The sequence below is a fragment of the Colius striatus genome, chromosome 15 (assembly GCF_028858725.1).
Source record: "Colius striatus isolate bColStr4 chromosome 15, bColStr4.1.hap1, whole genome shotgun sequence".
In the NCBI taxonomy this organism is placed as follows: Eukaryota; Metazoa; Chordata; class Aves; order Coliiformes; family Coliidae; genus Colius; species Colius striatus.
Window position 1 is genome coordinate 15,682,667 of NC_084773.1, and position 21,550 is coordinate 15,704,216.

A 21,550-nucleotide genomic window follows, 5' to 3' on the forward strand; every position below is an offset into this window, starting at 1 on the left:
TAGTGTAAAAACACGTATTGCTGTAATTACAGGTAACAGAGATTTCCTTTTTAATTGGCATAATTAACAAAAACCAGTTGTGAAGATGAAATTCACATTTGGAAACATATCCACTTGTTCCTGTTCATTTTCTAGACTGCACATAGTACTTTAACCATAATTAGTGAATATAATAAAATCACTTCAACATCCAACTGAGGGTTATTCAGGCTGTATGTATTCCTTAAAGGCCTGATCCTTGTCCCACTCATTTAAACACAACGTTCCCATTGTCTGTGGGTTCCTGAAATAACCATCCTATTAACAATACAGAGCAGTGTGTTTGTGTAATACTGTGATTTAGCTTGAAAGAAGGCTCCACCATGCTAAGGACTATGCAAGTGTGGTCCCACAGACTCTGCACCCATGTTTACACTCTTTAAAAGCCATTTTCAGATAACACAAGTTCAAATACCCCATGCATGATAATTCCTCAAAACACATCACTAAATTGTCAAGACCAGGAGTAAATAATCTAGGTTTGTTTGTTATCAAATGCAAAAATTTATTGTCATTAAAAGTATCAAATGCTGAGCCAATACTACCAACAACAGCCACTAATTAGAATTAATGTAACTATCTTGTGAGTTTATAGATTTCTACCACATTGTCATAAGAAATATCTCCTGACTGGAGTTGAGCAGAATCTATACAAATGCACACAGACTAATTACTCAAAGTCCACACTTGTGTTCAGAATTGAGTGGAGATGAGATAAAGTGGATCTTCATGGCCTTTGCTCCATATATCCCTTATTTGCAGATATAAGGTAGGTTTTCCATTCTTATCATTACTTCATTCTTACTGGGTTTACCATCTTTGGATTCCTTGAGACATAAGCAATTAAATGCAAGCCAGTGCTAGCTTTTGGGCATGAAAATACTCCACAATTTCATCAGCAGATTGATCTGAAATGAACACTTCAGAACCAGATATTCCTTTACATCGCTCAAGTGTACGTCAAAAAAAGTTTGAAAGCCAAAGGCCAACCTTGGAAGTCTTTTTGCCAAGGGAACTCTTGGGTTTGCTACTCATACAGTCAAAACACTGTGGGACTGGCTTAGAGAGTTGCAGTGCAATTAAGACCCAGCATGGAATTGAGAACATCTCACATTGTGGCAGCCATTCAATTCCCTGCACTACGGTCGAAGTAAAATGGTAAAGAGACCAAGCTGGGGGTGGAAGGAAAATAATAAGTGAATGAGGGAAGGGAGAAATAATGCACAAATGCCTTAAAATGAGTTTCCCACATTTTTTTCCTGCTAATTTAATTTTCTCTATTTTGGACAATGAAGTGTTTTCTATTTTTGAAGTTTAAACAATTTTTGTTGCTGTTACTTCTACTCACAAAAAGTTTTGATACTAAAAATCTACTTTTTGTTTAAAGCATTTTCACAGGTCAGAAAACCAGCACTTTCCTAACTCCAAAAATAGTAGCATGCCAAAATATGTTTATTTTTCTACCTCTATAGCTTTCCATTTAAGGAACACATCTCTACAGTTGCAGAAGTAACAATACACAAAACTGCATCCTTTGTAACTTGTTGATTACGTAGATGCACTTTCTGACTTCTGAAAGTCTCTGAAAGTTCTCTAAAGCAAAAAAGCAATATTCTTTATAGCCATGTTGCACAGCCTACCTTCTCAGGGGCTTTAAATTATTCATCTGCCTTCTCTATCTCTCCTGTCAAACTGAAGATGACCAAGGGCATTAGATTTTAGCATGAATATGAGATTTCCAAAAGCATTTTGCATCATTAGGAGCCTGAGCGAGCCACATGGTTTTTATTTTGGTCATCCACGCAGCACACTGCAGACTCAGAGCATTTGTCAGCAGGTAAATTCAATGGACAAATATCCAATTTTGCACTTTTAAGCCTGGGGTAGATACATGGATTCCTACTGAGATGCTCTTGTTTAGTATCCTACCCTGCAGAGGGGATGGATGGATTCCTAAAAAAGAACTCCAACTACCAGGTACTTCAGTCACATCCAGGTATCACTATAAAGGAGCTGGAGATGATCTCAGCATATTCAGCTCTTAGTGCTCCCCATGAAACCAGGAGGATTTGTCCAAGAGTATGTCAAATTCTACTCTAAAGGTTAATTTTTTCTGTCCTTTCATACAATCTTCTGATAAAAAGAGGTGTCCTACAACTCTGTATTCAACTCACCTCTATGGAAAACCAGAAGTTGTGCAAGCACTTCAAGTTGGAATTTTCTTGTGTTTAGAACAGAAACTATTGATAAGCTAAGGAGGTAAATATCTGGTGCCAATCAGTTTGTACTACCCATGGTATGGTTAGTGAACAGGTCATGCCCTCCCCCCAGTGTTGCTGTAATTAACTGAGCCATTTGAACATGTCTTTCTTTACACACCAACATTTGCAAATCTGAACAGCATATTGATGGTCTGCGAGCTTAATAAAGCTTATCTGCATTAGAACAAAGGGAACATCTCATGATGTTCCAGCAAAACATTTGTGTATGTAAGTGTCTGTGGAACTGGGGTTGGCCTTATCATTTAATGAGTTTCCCTCCATCTATTTTTATAGCTCTTCTGTCGCACTAGATAGATCCTGATATCAGACTGAAAGAAGGGAACAATTCCATTTCATTATTGCCTCTAAATTTGCCTTTTTTAAACCTCTCTCTTTATTTCAAGTCATCTTTTGTGAAGACTTTCATGAGAAAGCTTTGTAGGTTGTTGGTGTGCATCAGCCTACTTCTGATGTTACTTGGTCTGCTGCTCTTTATTCATATGAGCTGCCCATAATGCTAACGTACCACTGAAGTGATTGCATTCTTTAAATTACCATTTCTTTCAAATTCTTACACTAAAAGAAGTCAGGCTTCCAACATTATTCCAGGCATATTATCCAGAAGAACAGGTACTGGAGTAGTGGTAAAAATCCCCTCAATAGCTGCTGGCTGCTTATGCTGTATCAGTTGCATAGAAGTAGGAAGTAGAACAGAAGTCATTACAGAAACCAGAGGTTAATTCTCTGGTAATACAATCCTTCAGTATGCAGAACTATAAACTGTAAACATAGCCTTTTTTAAAAGCTGTAATAGACCTAGTGGAAATAAAATCCTCTTCACCCTTATGTCTTTCAGCTTTCCAACTGCACTAGAGAACGGCTGAACAGAAATAACAACTACCTCCACCATCAATATAAACAGAATGAGCACCGTGGAGATGAGATACTAAGACAGTATCCTTCACAAAAAAGGTGCAGCAAACAAAAGAGTACCACATTACTGAAAATCATCACTTTCAGGGTCCAGGAAGAAGCACTTTCGAATCAACTTTGCAAGACTGAGGCCCTTTAGCTTACATCAGTCTCTGAATCCGTAAGAAAAACACTGTGGATCTGAAGCTAGGGGAAGTTTAATGCTTTGTGTGCTAGAGAGGTATTGCTGATAAATTAGGCTTGTTGAAAGAAAAAAACTGAAAGATGCAAAATGACACAAAGAAGAAAGGAAGTAATTAAAGGCTTAAAAAGTCAAACATCAAAACGAGAGATGGATGATTTACCTAGTTCACTGTCCAGTTCCTCCGTGTGTACCCCTTCTTCTCCAAGGGAAGAGCAGGAAATGAGAAAAAAAAATTAAAAAGAAATTTTCAGATACCAGCACCAAGCAAGAAATTCCCTACAGCAAACAGAAGAACCGGCACTAATTTTCTACAGATCGAGTCTGAGCTTTCCATTTACCACACTTCAGTGATCAGAATATTGATGGATCTGATGTAGATAATGAAAGAATTGGTTCCTGCATTCACAGACTATCTGTATCAATTGACCACTTCCATGCCACAGTCTGATATGGCAAAGTAATATATTTGTGTACAATGAAGCTTCTCCCTCAGATCTGCACGGTCCGACCTTCGCAATCCGTCCTGCAGACACACGGATCTGTCAGAGGCCAGACCTGAATACTAATGCAAAATTCTGAGAGGAAAACCTTGCATCTAAATAAGAACTAATGTAGCAAGGTTTTCAAGAAAGTACGTAAATTTATGTGTGTACAAGCTCCAATTGACTCCTCTGTAGCTACTCAGATGATTTAAGACAGACATGAAGCGAAGTGCCGCGTTTAAGCAGAAGCACAGGCCCACAACCAAAAGCCCAGATGCACTGGTGAGGCACACACAGGAATGCACCAGTTTTAGTGGGGCACCTGGGACAAAGATCATACAATTTTTCAAAGACACAAAGCCATCAATATTCCCTGTTGCTCCATTTATCATTATCTGCTCCATATGCATAAGTTAACAGTGACACAGATGATTAAAGTACTGCTTAGCCTATAAATAATAATAATGCAGTCTGAAAGTGAACGATGATGACAAAACCAGAACAAAGATGGTAAAAACAATCTTGGACCTAGAACAGTAAAGTATAAGCCACATAAATGAATGATAGAAGCAAACAGAAGATGTAGTGTCACAGCATTGCTTTAGAAAATTTGGACACCTACAAAGCATTTCCATGACCTGTTGCAATTTATTCTACCAGACCATGAGCGTGAAATATGAACCTCAGTTTCCTTCCATAGCCTAAACAACTGGAAACGAGCAAAAACTTGTTAGGGACACATATCCTGATGAAGAAAAAACACAAGGCAACTGAACCCAAACAAATCTGAAATGACATCTAACATTTATAAAAACCACAAACAGGATGGGACCAAGCCTGAAAACTCACGCACACACACAACGAACAGAACAGAGGAGCCCCACTAACTCCAGTGGAAATAAACCAACAGTGACCCTTGCCAAAAATGTCCAGCTTCTACGATGCAGTAAAAATAACCTTCTCTGTTCTTTGTGCTCACATTGTTTTCTGAAATATAATTACTCTTATGTGCAGAGCAAGAGCAGAGCAGCCAAACAAAACAGTGTGGTGCACTGCTGTACCTATGAAGCATCTGGTTTAACTACTGAATGTTAAAAATATTCATGAATGAGCAACTCAGTGAATGAAGTGGTGTGGGGAAAAGATGAAATTAGCTGATTTTAATGATCTGGTAAATAAAAATACCATTAGTCTGCAAAATGTGAACTTAATGAACACAAAAATATCAGCTGAATGTTTCTAATCCCAGTAAAATAAACTATTCCAATGTCTGGTTTATAATTGCTAAGAGGACAAGAGACTTTCCCTTCTGTGGGGAGACTTGTGACAGTTGAACAGAGGAGCTCAGCTACCCCTCATGGACTCGTCCTACCAGCTGCGCCTTGCCCTGGCTCAGATTATGGGGCACAATGACCCACTTGTTGGCATCACCAGGGCTATCAGTGTAGTAGGAGACTACCTTCTGCAAGAGGAAAGCTTATGCTGAGACTGAGCAATCTCCTCTTCAAATTGTCAGCAATAAATTGCAAGAAGGAGGGAGCTTTGCAGGCATACACCATCATTTAATTTTGTTCCAGCTCTGATTACCCACTGACGCATCCATTTTTAGGTGCAGAGCAGGGTCTTCATTAATCCAGCTCCCTCCACTTGCTCCTTCACAGACAATGCCTGTTGCTAAGGACCTGAAGCAAGCAGCAGCTCAGTGTGTTCATTTCTTGCCTGGGCTTTGCACATCCCTGTGGTTTGGGGGCTATGCTGCATTGGGCTCTAGGAGGTTGATGAACAGATTCATCACAGCAGCAAAGGGTGCACAGGAAAATTCTCACCTCCTGCAACATCTCACACTTGAAAGAAAGCAGAAGCTGAAAAACTGCATCTTTGAAAATAGTAACAGCAGTTCTGGAGGCCAGATTTTAACCCACCAGTAAAAAGAGATTGAGTTGATTCTCTTCCAGAATAAAATTATAATTCTTACAGGGCTGACTCACACCAGTAGGAGGTTAATCAGACTATGAAAACTAATTTTACAAGGACAGCACCAACACTGATGACATAAACCCTTTCATATTTAAGATATGTTTACCACAACAAAAATGATGCATTAGAATACCATCACCTTTCCTGGTCAGTAGACCAAAATTTCCACACAGGTTTTGTCAAACATTTAAGTTACTTTCATCATGACTGCCTTTTTCTTCCAGCATTTCCTAAAAGATGCAGGGAAAGAATCTCCTTTAGCAGTCTTGTGTTTGGCTGCTCTACATTGGACAGTGGCTTGCATTTCCAACATCTCAAGGAATACAAAATTACACCAGTGTAAGTTTTCAGTGGCAAAAAGCTACACTTTCAAAAGGATTTCTTTTTTCAGCACACATAACACTAAGTGAAGTGTCAGAATTTAACAACAGAAGTGAAGCAATTGAGTTATTTCTGCACAAACAAGAAAATACCATCACTCTTTTAATTCAGGTAAAGCAAGTGTTTGAAGCGTAACACAGTGAAGCACAAAGAGACTCAGTCGCTCTCCTCCTAACACAGCGATCCAAGGAGCACATTAGAAAGTTTTGGACCTCATTCAGCATCAGTGACTGTTCAAATGTCTTTGCAAAAAGAGAGGCCTTTCACTTCTATCATCTCTGATTTCTGTTACATCATCTGCCATCTCAGTGGCTACTTTACATCCACAGTGATTTTACAACATAACAGATATTGTCTCTCTGTAAAAAAACAAACTGACCAATCTCTGAACACAGGTTATTAGAAAGAGGGACAAGGAAAGGAAGAAAGCCACAGATCAAACTCAATATTATTTCACTATTTTCAGCTTCTTACCATCATCTTCACATTCTTCTAGAGGCTTCTGCTGTTTGTTCAGGCACCGTGGATCTAACCAAGATGTTGTTTTTGTGTTATGGCTGGAAACCAGAAATGGAAATATGACCTTTGTTAATAAAGCAGAGCTGAATATCAGCGACACGAAAGTATATATCCTCTTTATTATTCAACAAACCTGAAGGCATACTTTTGCTTCAGAGGAAATGGCATTACAATCAGATGCTTTGCAAGCCAGTCTTAACAAATCATAAGAATCTTGGCATTGAAAACACTGAAGTGTAAAGTGAAAACCAGCATTCCTGACTGGAAGGATGTGTGTGAAAACTGCAATATTATAATACCAATTTCCAAACTTTTGTCCTTGGTGGTTTGTTTCCTAATTCCAGGAGCTGTCTCTGAGCCATTTGCCTCCTGACAGAAAGGCAGAAGTTGTTCTTCCTCCCTAAGCCATGCAGTAATCTTTGTTCCTACCAAATCCCTTTGACATTTGTCTAAATTTGACCCAAGCATTAGCCAAAACCAAAACTTCCAGTGAATGTTTTTTAATTACACAAATAAAAATGTTCTGTCAAAAATGTTCTGTCAGAGCCTTTGATGTAATTTGAATGGCTTAATTTCCAACTCTTCCTTTCTACGAGTCCCCTGACAGTATCACAATGTCAGTCCCAGCAGTGAGGGATCCATAGTAAACAAGTTTAAAATGCATTCCTCTAGAAATTATTTTCCCCCATCATTTCATCTGCATACACAATCTTGTAATACAATGCTTCTTCTACAACCTGATGTAATCTTAGACATAACCTGCAGAGATATCCTTCCAGTCCCTGAGGTATCGTTTATCTAGCTTAGCCTTTAACACTGCTTAACAGTTTAAAGTTTCAATACCATAGTAATGCTGTTTACATCTCCTTCAAGGTCTCAGAGAGGTTTACAAACTTAACCTCAGCCTCACAACAGTCTCATGAAGCTGGAAATGCTGTAATGAGGGCTATGACTCCTGAGGAACTAACAACTGATCAGCAAGCTTGTGCTTCACTGCAAGAAGAGGGGACTGCTCTGATTCTGGTATCCAAGTATGTAAATAAAAGGTCCTTGTTTTACACATCCTATTACCCAGCCCTCCCGAGGCAGGAGGAACAAATGTGTTTAATCCCTTTGTAGGCTTCAGAGCAATTAGTTGCCAACCAGAAAACTGAATGGCAGAAATTCAGCAAGTCAGGCAAATTAATAGCAATAAAGCAGAGGGGTTCTGCCAACTTATAAATAAGAAAGTCTGTGGTCTAGCTGAGAAAGAGGGCAGTGGGAGGAGAGCAATAGAATATCTGCATATTTCTTGTAACTTTGTCTCACTAACCAAAGGCTCACAACAGTGGAGTTTGCTGAGGCGCACGAAATTTAGCTAAACACCTTTCTGATCATACACTCGGATGGACGGGAATACCTGTAACATGCATCAATCTACATGCAGGGTAATGAGGGACTGGGATACTTTGAGTAATGAAAATCCCAATTAAAACACCAGAGAAATGTATCTCAAGAGGGAAATTGCTTCAGCTACAGACCATCAGGAGCAGTTATCCAATACACAGCTCTGGCCCCACCAGCCCTGTGCCAGTGTGTGCAAACAGCTCAGACGCTCCCATACTAACCCAGTGCTAAACCAGAGTACTGTAGATGACAGTAAAGATATCTGAGCAAGCCTGGGTCCACACAGCTCATTAGCTTGCTCTCTTAATTCGATACAAATCAGACTAAATTGTTTCTAGGCACAGGGTGTCCTTAGAATTAACAGAACTGCAGTCATTCAGCGCTGCATCCATACTAACGTGTTCTTGCACAAAATCACCTCCTATGCATTTGTATCCTCAAAATGGTCAATCTGCACTGCAGGAAGGAAGCAGCTGGTGTGCAATCAGATTTTCATGTCAGACATGCAGTTTTTCCACCGTATGACACGATGATCCTGAAAAAGTCTAACAAACTATTGAAGATGCGACAGTTCTGCCTTGCTAAGGGAACACACATGCATAGAGTATACAGCAGCCACAGGGATGAGTTTGGGGGAAATTGATGGCAGCAGCAGAAGCCCTGGGTGAAGCACCTGTTAAGAAGGAAAGCAGGAGCCAACGTGGGGACAAAAAAGGGAAGAATTGGCTGCCTGGGCAGCATTTAGTGCTCGTCATCTGCCCTCATCAAGGGAGGAAAACAGCAGGTTGGATGGGTTGTTACTCAGGCTGTGTTATATACATTATAGCCAGAAAATAAGTCAAAGAATGAGGCACCCTGAGGACATAATGAGGGGCAGAACACCGTGTTGGGGATAATGAACACATTTCAGTTTCATTTGATATGCAGCTGATGAGTATTTGCATTGTGCCTTCTAGACTTTGTCTCACACTAAGGGGCTGCTGGAGCCTCCTCAGGTAATTGAGAGTGCCTTGGAAAATGAGCTTTTTTACAGCAGCCCTCTCCCAGCTGGTGAAGAGCTGCTGCAGTGCTCTCAGTCCTCCCAGCTCCTCAGACCTTCTGTCACTCCTCTATGATGCGTTCCCCTGCCATTCCAGTCAAGAGAAAATCTCTGATGCAGTTTTCCTTGGCCCTATCCAAAAGTCCCCTCCTGATTACAGAGCAGGACTCTCCTCCTTACTACCCTAATCCACTATAATTGTCTGGAGGGGCAATAGCAGAGGAGCGTCCTCTGTACTGACTGGCCACTGGCTTCTGGTAAACAGAGAACCTTAGTTTCCAAGACTGTGTTAAACAGACCATCAAATCCAAAATCAATTCCTCTCCTCCATCCTCTACTTAGGCCACGAAGGGCTTGAGTTTCAAGAGCTAATTGAATTTTAATGTCTAGCTAAACTCTGTGCAAGAAATCTCTTCCCCTAACAGGTCACATTTTATATGTTAGTCCCATCTCAATAAATCCAGACAAGTATAATTAGAGACTATTATTTATGGCATGAAAAAATCAATATCATCGTAAAACTGCTGACAAAACTGAGCTCTTAGGCAAAGACTGCAGAGCACAAGGTACTACTTTTGCAAACTTTCTCTGCCTACTCTGCACATAGCTCTGCCTTCTGCAAACCACTGGAGCATGTTAACACGTTTGGCCCATTTGCTCTGACAAGAGGACAACACACAAAGTCCATTCCTCAGCTCTGCTATTGCCTGAGCACAGGACCAGAGGAATTCTCTCTGTTGCATTATGCACAGAGGCAGGCTCCAGAAATGAAGTCTCAGCCCTTTCAATTAGGAGCTTTCATTCTACCCACAAAAACAACTGGCTCATATTTTATAAGTGTCTATTGCTTTTGTAACTACCCTTATAAAACAGGCAATTCCTTCTGCCTTTGAACTCAGGAGTCATTTGGATGCTAATCCAATCAGGAAATGCAGCCCCTTCCTCAGAAGCAGTAAAGAACTTATAGCTCTGCAATATAGCTGTATACACTACATATTGAATACACACACATACACACACAAAATGCACCCATGGAGGTCTACTTATACCCAGAGAGAGAGGGAGAGAGTTGGAATCATAACAACAAAAATGTGCTTTACTCTATAAAATAGACTTCTCCATTCTCGGTGTAGGCCATCTCCCAGTTTTCTGGCAGAGGACCTAGGTTGTCCTCAGCAGAAGGAGGTAGGTATTGAGGGAGGTTCTGAGATGGTTCCGTGGTGGGAACGTTGGTGTGGCTATCAATGGTGGACGGTGGGGCTGTCTCTCTGACGATATGCGTGTTGTGCTTGTCTTGGTCACCAGACTCTGCTGTAGGAAAAACAAGCACAAAGAAAATTGAAAGTCAGTCTTTTTATTTTTCTCTTCTTTTTAGTTTTCCTCTCCTTGCTTTTTAATTTGTAAGACACAGCAACAGATGAACTGAGGGCAGAGATTCTGCAGTGTTGTTGCCAGCAGGGATGAGCTTGCTTTGCCCACACACACTTCTGCCTTGCCAGCATATATCAGAAGCTGTGATCAGCTACCGTGTTCACTCTAATAGGCCCTGCTGAGGTACCAAAGCCTTCCAAGCTGGCTGTGGCCAGGGCTCACTGATGTAGATGAGTTCAGTGAGCTTCTGAGCAGGCTTATAGGTTCGCTCCTGCAGTGCCAATTGTGGGACGGGGATTAGGAGAATAAAATTTCCTGTCTGAAGAATATCAAAAGGAGAGATTTTTACAAGTGCAGAAGGTAGCCAGAAGCTCAGAGTCAACAAGCTAATGGTGAATGTCTTTAGTGCAGTGGGTTTTAATTTAAAAAGTAAAATACATGTCAGAACTATACCATGTGTCCACACACTGCTGCTCACAAGTGCCCATCCCAGCTGTCTGAGGAGGTTTATTCCACAGCTCATCACTGTATCCTTCCAGTCAAAGTCACTCAGGAGTATTTTATGACATATCTGGCCCTCCTCTCTCTAAGGAAACATTTCTGATGCTTTTATCCATGCAGTTTTGAGCTGTATCCATGATACACTGCTGCTCATTCCCTTCACCCCTAATCACAGTAGATGCTCTCCATAAACCAGGTCTGTGCCCCTAACTCCTTCACAGAGAGGTTTTGGCAACAACAGACAAATTCTAAAATTATCCTTGTGTCTACCAGAGGGATTTTCTCTGTTTGGTTCTTGTAGGCATCAAAAATCTATGGCAGTACTTCTAAATCACCTGAGACCAGCAACCTCTAGTACACACAGCAAGCAACACACTCAGCTAAAGACATAGAGATCAGTGTCACACTCTACCAAGTCCCCAAACTATGGGACTGAAAGGGCTTCACAGCCAAGATCTCAGCCAAGTTGGGAGACCATAGACCTCCTCAACTCACAGCCCACAGCCTTGGCTTTTGGAGGGGCTATTAACTGCAGGTGTGCACTATTTCTAGACTGTGTGCTGCTGTTACAAAAAGACAACATACTGAAAATATTAAACTGGAAAGAGAGGGAAGAAAAAGATCTAGACTATACCAGCACCCTCAGCTGCCTGCTTTCTAGTCTTCCTGGTGCTCGATATTTTTAGGTAGAGGCTGACAAGACAAAGAATGAATGAATCATCGCCAGCTTAAGACTGCGAGTGTAAACATGCCAAAGTCTAGAAAACACAAGTCACCAAGAGGTCTTCTAGGGAAGTAGAAGCATTTTAATATAGCTAACACACATATCAAATAAGCATAAGGAATCACTTTGCTATATGAGAAATAACTCTTTTCTTGATTCTGTGCCCATTTAATGGAGGCAAGGGGCCAGGGTGTGATAACGTTGTGACAAATGAGCAGCACCTTCCAGTGTTTCATCTGGGGAAGGAAAACAAAGTAGAGGAATGATGCTCAAGTTAGTTCAGGGGCACCAAACTGAGATGGGACAGTAAGGAAGTCAAACAGCACCTCCCACCAGCTTCTTCCCAAAGTCAGATCTTGTGACAAGGGCCGAGGTTATTGCCATGTCACAACATGTGAGCAACTACCCTCAGCACAAAACTTCGAACACAAGATGCTAAACAGAGATGGAAACCCCAGCCTGGAGGGCTCAGGCAAATCAGGAGTGATTTGGGCTGGAAATAGGTAACAGGTAACAGCCAAACAGAGCACAACCTTCAAAGTCATTTGAAAGCTGGTCCAGAGAGGGTCAAAAGGAAACCTCAGCCTAAATCCTTTTAAAGCTCTATACAGATGTCACAGCTAGGACTTTGGCAGGTAGGAATTGACACAAAGCTCCTACAACTCATGAGCAGCTGGGAAGGAAAATTGTCAGTGTTAGGAAGGGACCAGGGGACAGAGGATCAAGTACCAGTGATGGTGAGCACTCACAGCAAGCAGCTGTGAAGGGCTTGAAGGTGTGGTTAATGGTGTTTGCCAAGTCCCTAGCTCAAAGGGAGCTGGGAAGATGAATTCTATGCTTGAAACTGAGCTGAGGACACAGTGCTCTAGTGCTAACAAATAATAAGATTGTGGACATGGGGAAGATCTCTGGCTTCTCAGAGCTTCACAAACTTCCTATTGATTTTTATGGAAACTCAACTGTTCTCCAACAGTACTGCACTCTGAATTTAGATTGCAAAAGCTTCCAGAGGTCTTTAAGCCAATGTGCAATGGTAATCCTGGTGGGACTGAGGTCTGTGTTCAGCAGGACACTGCCTTCACAAAACAAAGAGTTTGCCCTCATGCTTCAGACATCATTTCTTGCAGCAAGCAGCCCTCTATTTGCTGGAAGGTACCTTGGAGAAGGGCATCTAACAATTACTTGTGATGGGAATCTCTAGATGCAAGGATGGGGAAAGGACAGCAATGTATTTAGGAAGGAGCAATAATTAATTTCAAATGTAATCCATTTCACACTGTTTATGACTCGAGCATAGCTCAACTCTTCCTTGAACATTCTGCAACTAATGGATTTGAACATTTCCCCCTTTTTGTCTCATCTGGCTCAATCCCATGAGGCCTTTCTAGAAGACGCAACTGTGTGTGTGATTCTCCATGTCTGGACATCTGGACACTCAGGTGTTGTTGGCCAGTTCTCCATGGGACTGACAGCTTTGCAGGAGACCCATTAAAAACAAAGCCTCAAACCCCCCACCCCCCCCTCCAAAAACCCTCCTGATGCATCCTGACTGAGGGACAGCAATTTTTTGTTGTGTTTTACCTGTGAAGCTACTGCTCATTTCAGGTACATCATCCTCTTCCTCATTCTCTGTATGCACTATGCCAGCATTTTGCATATCATTGTAAGACTTGGTTCGCTTTGGAGTCGATTGTTTGGATCCAGACTGAAGGTTTTGCAAAGCATCGGTGGAAGTCACTTTCCCACTGAGGGGCTGGCTGGGAGGCTTGGGTGTTCCATAATAGTTACCTAGGCAATAGAAACATATTTGCATCTTCAAAAGGGAACAGTTTATAGAAGCAAGATTTCTATTTTCTATTATTTTCAGTTCCATCAAAATCCATGTCCCTCCCCATAAGTAAATAAACCAGCACATGCCATTCCCATTTGGGGGTGGGGGGAGCATATTTCATCTCTAGAGCAGGCACAGAAATATTTCTTGCCTTTTCAGTTACTCTTGTTGAATCTAAAAGCAGAAGCAACGGTTGCATTGTTTAGGTGCACTGAGCGTACAAGTGCTAAAACAAAAAGCAGTTGTGGTGAATAGCAAAACTTTATCTCGTTACATCTGAATTTCAATTAGTAGCCTTTTTGCATGTGTGCACCCACACAATGCTGTGGCAGATCTGGAGTGAGCCCTGCAGCAAATAAAAAATTCATGACTGCCATCACCCAGAGAAGTGATGAAAGGCTGGATGCCCTGCTTTAACACACAGGTTCTTCTAGGGCGGATGTTGCATTTAAAAAGCAAAACCTAGTTTCTCTCTAAAAGAAAACTTTGTCAAAAAAAGAGAAAAGGAAAGGTACCACATGGCACTACTTTCTTCAAAGAGGAAACTCAGCGGCTGGGTCAAGTTGGGTGGAAGTGAACAACCAGAGCTTAAAGCAAAAGTTGAAGGGACAAAGATGCACCCATTGTTAGGCAAACATGCAGCTCTCAGCAGCCATCACCAGGTGTGATGCAAACAGTGCAAAGTGCTTGGGATGCTTCTATGGCAATGTCACAGTAGTGCCTGACTTGCCCTGAAACGCTCCAGAGGGATCTCAGGTCTGGAATTGGTTCCCATGGCACTGGACATTGCAGGAATTCAGGCCTATTGCAAGGCATATCTTCTACTTTTTATACAATTATCTCTTCAATAGTTTTATAGAAAACTTCCCAAATTTTCCCTTTCAAGAATTATTATTAATTTCCATTTGCCACCTTCAGATTTCAAGGGTGAACTTAAAAACCCTCCCCATACTCTTTGGCATAACAAAATACAAAGGATGCTCCCCTATAGAGCTTTGTATAAACCCATGTGGGGTTGCACACATATAGCTTCAACTGTGGCAGCAGCAGAGAATTCTTCTCTAAAATACACATGTACATTTGATTACATTCTTCCCCTACCTCCATAGGCTATGCATAATCTGAAAGCCTTATTTTTCAATTTTTCAGTACATAATTACATTATATATTTAATAGCCATTCCCCAGAAAGTGAACGTGCCCCTTTATTACCCCTGTTACACTAGATGGAAACCACATGCCAAAGGCACTTTGTAACCTCATCTGTGCTACAAAACATTTTTTTTTTTCATATATTTTCATGCACATGCAATGTGTGGTTTTGCTGCAGAAGCCAACCACATAATTCACACACCAAGATACGACACTGAGTTTAAAGGTAGCTGAGCAACTCTGCGCTGACCTGCCCCACTGCTTACACAGCAGTTCCAGCTCACCCAACGCATTTCATCCTGCTCAGCCATCACATGCTTAATGTTGACAAACACATGTCATTTTTTCAGTTTGGAAGCACCAGTTGCTTATCTCAGCTCTTGTTTCACTGACAGAACTGCCTTTCCCTTTATATCATATAAGTCCTTTATAACCCCAAAGCTGTGTGTGCTGTCATCTTTAGGGCAAGGCCCCAAGGATCACGTCTCCTAACACTTGTAGATCTCAACCTGCAACTCCAGAAGGTCTTTGGATGCATCAGGAACAAAAGAGACTTGGAATCACCTTGGCTCAAGCTGGCAGGGTCTATCTGAGAAGATCACTCTCCAAGAGGAGAAAAGCTCTTTCTCACAGATCTGAGGCTAGAGAAGTCAGCTAAGCTCCTATCCATGCTTTTACGGCCGAGTACTAGGACAGCAACACGTGCAGGTTTGTCTTAACAAGGTGTGTTTGAGCCTGTACACAACGTCGTGGATTCAGCTCCATAGGAGCAGCAACACTCTGCAACGCTTTCATCTTCTGTTCATCATTTCAGAATCTTAAATGTACATTGATGCATAATTTATAGGGAGAGGGAAATTACTTTTGGAAAGAGCCTCTAATGGGGATGGAGGCTCCTCAAGCAGGTTGCAGTCTCTGCTAGAGAAATGATTCTCATGCTCTAGATACTGCAGGGCTATATTTTATAAAAAGAGGAGGAATGGGGGAGAGAATGCAAAGGGAAAATATAAATGTAGGTGGGCAGAAAAAGGATAACCTACCCTGCTGCCATCCTATCCTCTTCAGCATTTCTCCCAAAGAATGCTGCTACTTCAGGAGGGTGATTATCATTCGTTTGTTTTCCAGACAAAATGTGTGTTTCTAAGGCTGTTAAGTGCTAAGCAGAGATCCATTGTGTTCCATATATGTGGGAACAGTTTTTATTTATGGCACTGCACATCACTGTTTTTGCAAAAATTATGTCAGCTCTGCTGTAAATGGTTAAATGTTTTTGCTACGGGTGCAACAAAGCGGATGAAGCAGATACATACATGTTGCTAGTGTGGATTTTTGTTTCTCCTGCACAAGAATATAGCACAGATGTTACCATCCCTCCTCCAATTACAGAGAATACATGATTATATCGTTGAGTTTTGCTCCTTTTCAGTTCCTCTAGCAACAAGCAAGGCTAGAGCTCCTAGCAGTCCACAGAGAGCTGTTCATCAGCAGAACAGTAGGCTTCCCTAAAGTATTTCAGATTTGCTTGCACCAAAATCATTAGCCACATTTCAAACCATCCATGGTTGTTGGTACTACTACTAGTAAGTAATTCTGTTCTACCAAACACAGGGTGTTGTCTTAGAGGATGCCTACAAGTATATACAAAAATATACACAGAGCAAATAGGAATTTGAAACTAAGCATGGCTCTGCATGTGTTGCAGAATATGGGAAATGCAGCCATTGGGTCTCAACTTTTCTTTTTACCTCCACAGGAGGCAGATTCAGTCTCAATATTCAATATTCCAAAAAATCATAGCTCTTCCTTCAGATTCACACAAGGACATACAGGTGTGGGAAAAAAGAAACCTAGCTCATGATGAAAAACTGCAAATGAAAGCTCCAGCTCAGCTTTCAGGTGACATGGAAAATGAGGGAAATTAGAAATACTCTCTTTTCCACGTGCTTGCTGAATGCAGACAGACCTATTTCTCTTCTTTAAGGAGTTCTTTTTGAAGATGTGGTATGAAGGCCTGGGCATGGGAGCAGACGCACCATTATGAGGGATTGGCACTTCAAATTATCATCAAAACTCATGTTTAATCCTAGAAATTAGAAAATATTTACCCTGTGACTCAGAAAGCCAAACATGCACCATTAACAACTGACAGTGAACAGCCCAGCGTGGGTTTTATAACACTCAGACTCGACATTATTTATGCAAATTGAATCTGTCAATGTTTATGGAAAACTATACATTTTAAAATATGCTTTAACAGTGTTTTGTGAGCCACTTGTAAGCCTAAAGAAGGGGCTAACTTCATAGCCAGTGTAATTTGTACTGAATATCCAATCAGCACTAATTATTAACAGCATGTTACATGTGCATACACAAGCATCTGTCATCCCAGAGGATCCCAAAACATTTTCTAAAGTCAGCACAGTAGTTATGGCAGGGCTCCCCGGGGTGCTCAGCTCCCCCAACGGCTCAGGTGATGCTCTGCAAAACTTATGAGGACTGTGTCCCTAACATGATGTCTCAAAGGCTGGAAACAAGCAGCCTGCCTCCCAAATGAAGGAGTTTTCTTGATCAAGACAGCAGGAAAACTTACTTTTCTGTGAAAATGCCAGTTCTGAAGCAGCCAGCATGGCAGAAACAGCACTTTCCCCGTGTCTGATTCCTATGGGAACCAGGTGGTTACCTCTCTTCTCCATCACATTTGGATCCTGCCTATGTAACTGAATTAACAGCTAATAACAATGCATTCACTCAGCAGATGCACATACCATTAACTCAATTCCTTGTCAGCATCTTTCACTAACCCTTATTTTATTCAGCCTCCGGCTGATTAACACTTATTTAATCACAACCATAGTCTGATGGCAGCTTTTTGCAGCCAGAGCCATGGCTTGATCCATGCACCCCAAAGAACCATTCTGGAGAGTGCATTAAAATAACAATAATGAAAAAAACCCAAACCAGCATAGCTATTTGGAATGAATTGATTTCTTTTCATCTCTTTATCTCTAAGTGTCAGTAGCTTACACATAATTAGACTTTGGTAACAGCTAATCATAACAATAAGACAGTTCGCATCACCACAACACTGCTTCCTCTGCCAATTCAAGCAGTGATCATAATCAATGAAAACAATGTACAGCGGCTTCTACCCTGTCCTGCAGCTTATGAATTACAGCAATGCTGTCAGCTGAAATAACTTTCTTTTTCAGTTTTAGAAAACTAATCTGTCTTATATTTCAAAACAACAGAACACAGGCAGTAAATTCACAGATAAACTCCAGTCGTTTATGTGACCTGGAATCTGAAGTGTCCTTCACAAAAATACACCAATTAGCTCGCCTTAAGTAAAGAACTATGGATCTAATCCACAAAAATGTTTGCCAACCATCACTCAATTCAAATACAGTTGAAAGGATTCTATTCATCCAAGATACTGGTTTTGGAACAGGTAAAAATGTACACGAACAGAGATGTAAAAGGGTCTGAAGTGGAACAGATACAAAAGCAAGTAATTTCACCTTGCAAAGAGTGATGAGACCTTGGAGGCTGCTGGGGTGGAGAGAGGGTGGCAGAGCTGATGTGAAGAGGTGAAAGGCTGAGAAGCTGTGTGCAAAGTCAAGCACAAACTTGAGCATTAATCCTAATGGCTCACCATCAATTGAACAATGTGGTTCCAAACTGTGTATTTCAGTTACTTTGATACAGAGGCATTGGCTGTGCAGTAGCTATTCTCTTTTCTGGAGGAAGAGAATTTATTTTGCTTTTCCCATGCAAACAGATTTCAGCCTGGGACTGGGAGGGCATTTTTCTCTCAAGGAAGGACTGAGCAGAGTTCTCACAGTTCTGTATTTACTGACACCTACTGTGAGGTATAATTTTGCAATTACAGAAATCCCAAGAAACACAAAAGTCTCTGTGTAGCACAGAGGACCCCATGTCCACAAGAAATGCACCTCATCTTCAAAGCTACCATTCTGTACTACCAAGGACTCCATTAACTGCTCATGTTTTAAAAAGCAGTTCATAGCTTACTGTCTTGATGCAATTGGATATTTTGCCAAAGAGGCTTGGAGATAAGCAGCAAATTAAGCAAGGCCTTGACACAAAGACTTTAAATGTAATTATTAATGTAATTGTTTTCTTTTCAGAGATGCGGCTGCTCTTCTCTGTACTGTACAAGAACCAAACCAATTGACCCTTAATTTTAGCCAAAGAGCTTCTGCTCATCTGATCTAGCAAGAGTGCTTGTGTCTGATTAGCATGGGACGAATTGATTCCTGGGAGCAGTGCTCTTGCTACAGTGTTTTGTCTGTTCTCTTCCCAGATCACATTCTGCTACAGATTTCTTATTTAGATGACAGATCTGGCTGCTGTCTGTGGGATTCACCTAGCTGCAACTGCACATTGATTAGCAACTGCCTTGAGGAAATTTGGAGTATCCAGGCAACTGGAAGGAGGCTGCAGATACAGCATCTGGATCGGAAGCAAAACATAGGCAATGGAAGAGAGCTCAGAGAAATTCACCTGCAATATCTGCTAATCCAATTTGCTTTAAATAATATATTCTGTATCAGTTTTTGCAGTTATTAATGGTGAGGCTAACTGAAAGATCACTCTGGGCTTATAGGCAATGCCTTATAAGCAATGACAGCATAGCAGAGAATCATCTGCAGATCAAATCAGTCTCATTTACTCTGATTTTTCCTGTGTTGAGGTATCACTGGGTATTGCCACATGCTATTGTCCATGTACTCATGTACAGCTGTGTCCAAGCACATTTAATGCATGGAAACTCTCTAAAACAAAGACACTTACAGTAACACATAAGCAGTAAGAGCTTGGCAGCATGAGGCATGAGACTGCTATGGAAGCTCAGGGTGTTTTCTGAGCTGTGCTACAGCAATAGTTATATCCACATGTAAAAAGATTTTAAACATTAGTAGAGAACATAAATGAGCATAGTATATACAGAGAACACAGGAGAAGCAGCTGTAACACATCCTATGTAGCACAAGACTATAAGAATCAGAAAAATACCATGTTAAGCCCCTGCAATATGCAACTCTCATTCTTAAAAATACTTAAATATTTATACACACACTCGCAGCATGAGGATGTGTCCCACCAAGGTTTTGCTGACACAGAAGGTGCATATTGCACCGTGCTGTTCCTGGCTGCCTCCTGGCACACAAGGGATGCCCAGCTGCAAAGGAGTTGAGCAACACCAGGGAGGAGCAGCCAGTGCTAGAGACAGTCCTGAGCACATCCAGTACCAGGAAACGATGCTAAAACGTGGCTGGCTGGCTGCCAACTATCAAACGACTACTACGAACAGTCTTCAACACATTAGGTAGTGGGCAGAGAGTAAACAATGCCTTAACCTGAAAAAAGGAAAAAGCAACGAATTCACTATGTCCTTTTTTTGTCAGAGGTGTTTGGGGAACAACCTTTCCCCCCAAGGTTTGTGTTTTAAAATGCATCAAAAGCTGCTAATGAACAATTTCAGACAGAGTTCATACTGAAAAACTTATTGAAATTGCACAGAGAGAAGCTGACCAGGAATGACATAGGAAATTCAAAAATAGTAAAAAAACCCTATCAGGTATTTGAATATTTGCTTTTAGAGAAAGATAGTTACTCAGTTATCCTTTTAGGTATTTGTAGAATGAAGCATTGTTATCAGATGACACTTTGGCACACCTGCACTCATGCTTAACACTGATAAGCTGCACAAACACAGGGATGTGCTGTCTTTTTTTCCTTACTGGAGGTTTGAAAAAATAACAACAACAACAAAGAACAAGCAAACAAAGTATAAAAGCCAAAAGAAAGAAGGGGAATCTCTGCAGTGCCCAGAGGTTAATAAGTGGGTATTTGACACGATACATTGTAATGGTGCTAAAGGAGCTGTTATGATTTATTGAGTCAATCTGTAGTATGGAGACGGTAATAAGCGGATCTTATGTTATTAAGCAGAACATGTTGTTCTACTGCATGGGCATCCCCAGCATCTGCCACCCTTGCTCGCCCAATCTTCCTGTCATGCATTGCATGTCCCAGCCACAGTTCTCATTTCAAGGTGGCATCAAGTTGGTGAGACTCACAGGCTGCCAAGTATCAGAAGAGTTGCAAAGAAAATGCAGCCATTTTGCTAAAGCAGAGAAACCCAAGGAGAGCTAGCACATCAGACAAATTAGGCAAACAGCATCTTGATTTGAAGCATGTTGCTGAATACACCTCTCTACTTCAGCTGAAATTCTAACAGCACTATTAAGATAATTTATTACACTCATTAAGTCCCGCAATCAGAGACCCTGTCTACAGTAGCCAGTTTTATACACTTTGAAAACGTTAGCAACTCACCCCATTACATCTTAGTCATGAGACTAATGCAGATTACGTATTACTTCTCTTGGCAATCACATAACACTTGTCCCGAGAATGAAAGATGATGTCTTGACAATAATACGCTATAATGTAATAACCCTTCACATGTTATAAAGTGCAGCACTTTTTCTTTTGAGGATCACTAAGTGCTGGGCAGGCATTCATTAATACAGCCTTGCCAGGCCCTGAGGACACAGCCATCCCCATTCAAAACTTAGCCACCACACTAATGTCCCTGTGTGCCTCTGCACAGCACCAATCTCTGCTGCTGCATTCAGCACAGCCCTCTGAAATACCGTTGCTTCCACTCTCTCCCTCCTATTTGTAATAGCTGATAACTGCAGGCACAGGGTATCTGCTGAAATATTAACGAAGAAAGAATTA

General features: G+C 41.2%; 1 protein-coding gene across 22 annotated transcripts in view; it reads right to left on the reverse strand.

Moving 5' to 3' along the window:
* Positions 1 to 21,550, reverse strand: part of MAGI1 (membrane associated guanylate kinase, WW and PDZ domain containing 1) — a 332,909-nt gene that overhangs the window by 63,753 nt on the left and 247,606 nt on the right. For 12 of the 22 annotated variants that reach the window (XM_062008013.1, XM_062008012.1, XM_062008011.1 and 9 more), the window contains exons 4-7: positions 13,379 to 13,585; positions 10,302 to 10,512; positions 6,732 to 6,814; positions 3,578 to 3,616 (exon numbers count right to left, since the gene is read on the reverse strand). In XM_062008013.1, the coding sequence (XP_061863997.1) occupies positions 3,578 to 3,616; positions 6,732 to 6,814; positions 10,302 to 10,512; positions 13,379 to 13,585 (540 nt within the window). The remainder of the gene's footprint in view (positions 1 to 3,577; positions 3,617 to 6,731; positions 6,815 to 10,301; positions 10,513 to 13,378; positions 13,586 to 21,550) is intronic. The other 10 variants (XM_062008019.1, XM_062008018.1, XM_062008017.1 and 7 more) reach the window with 2 other exon arrangements.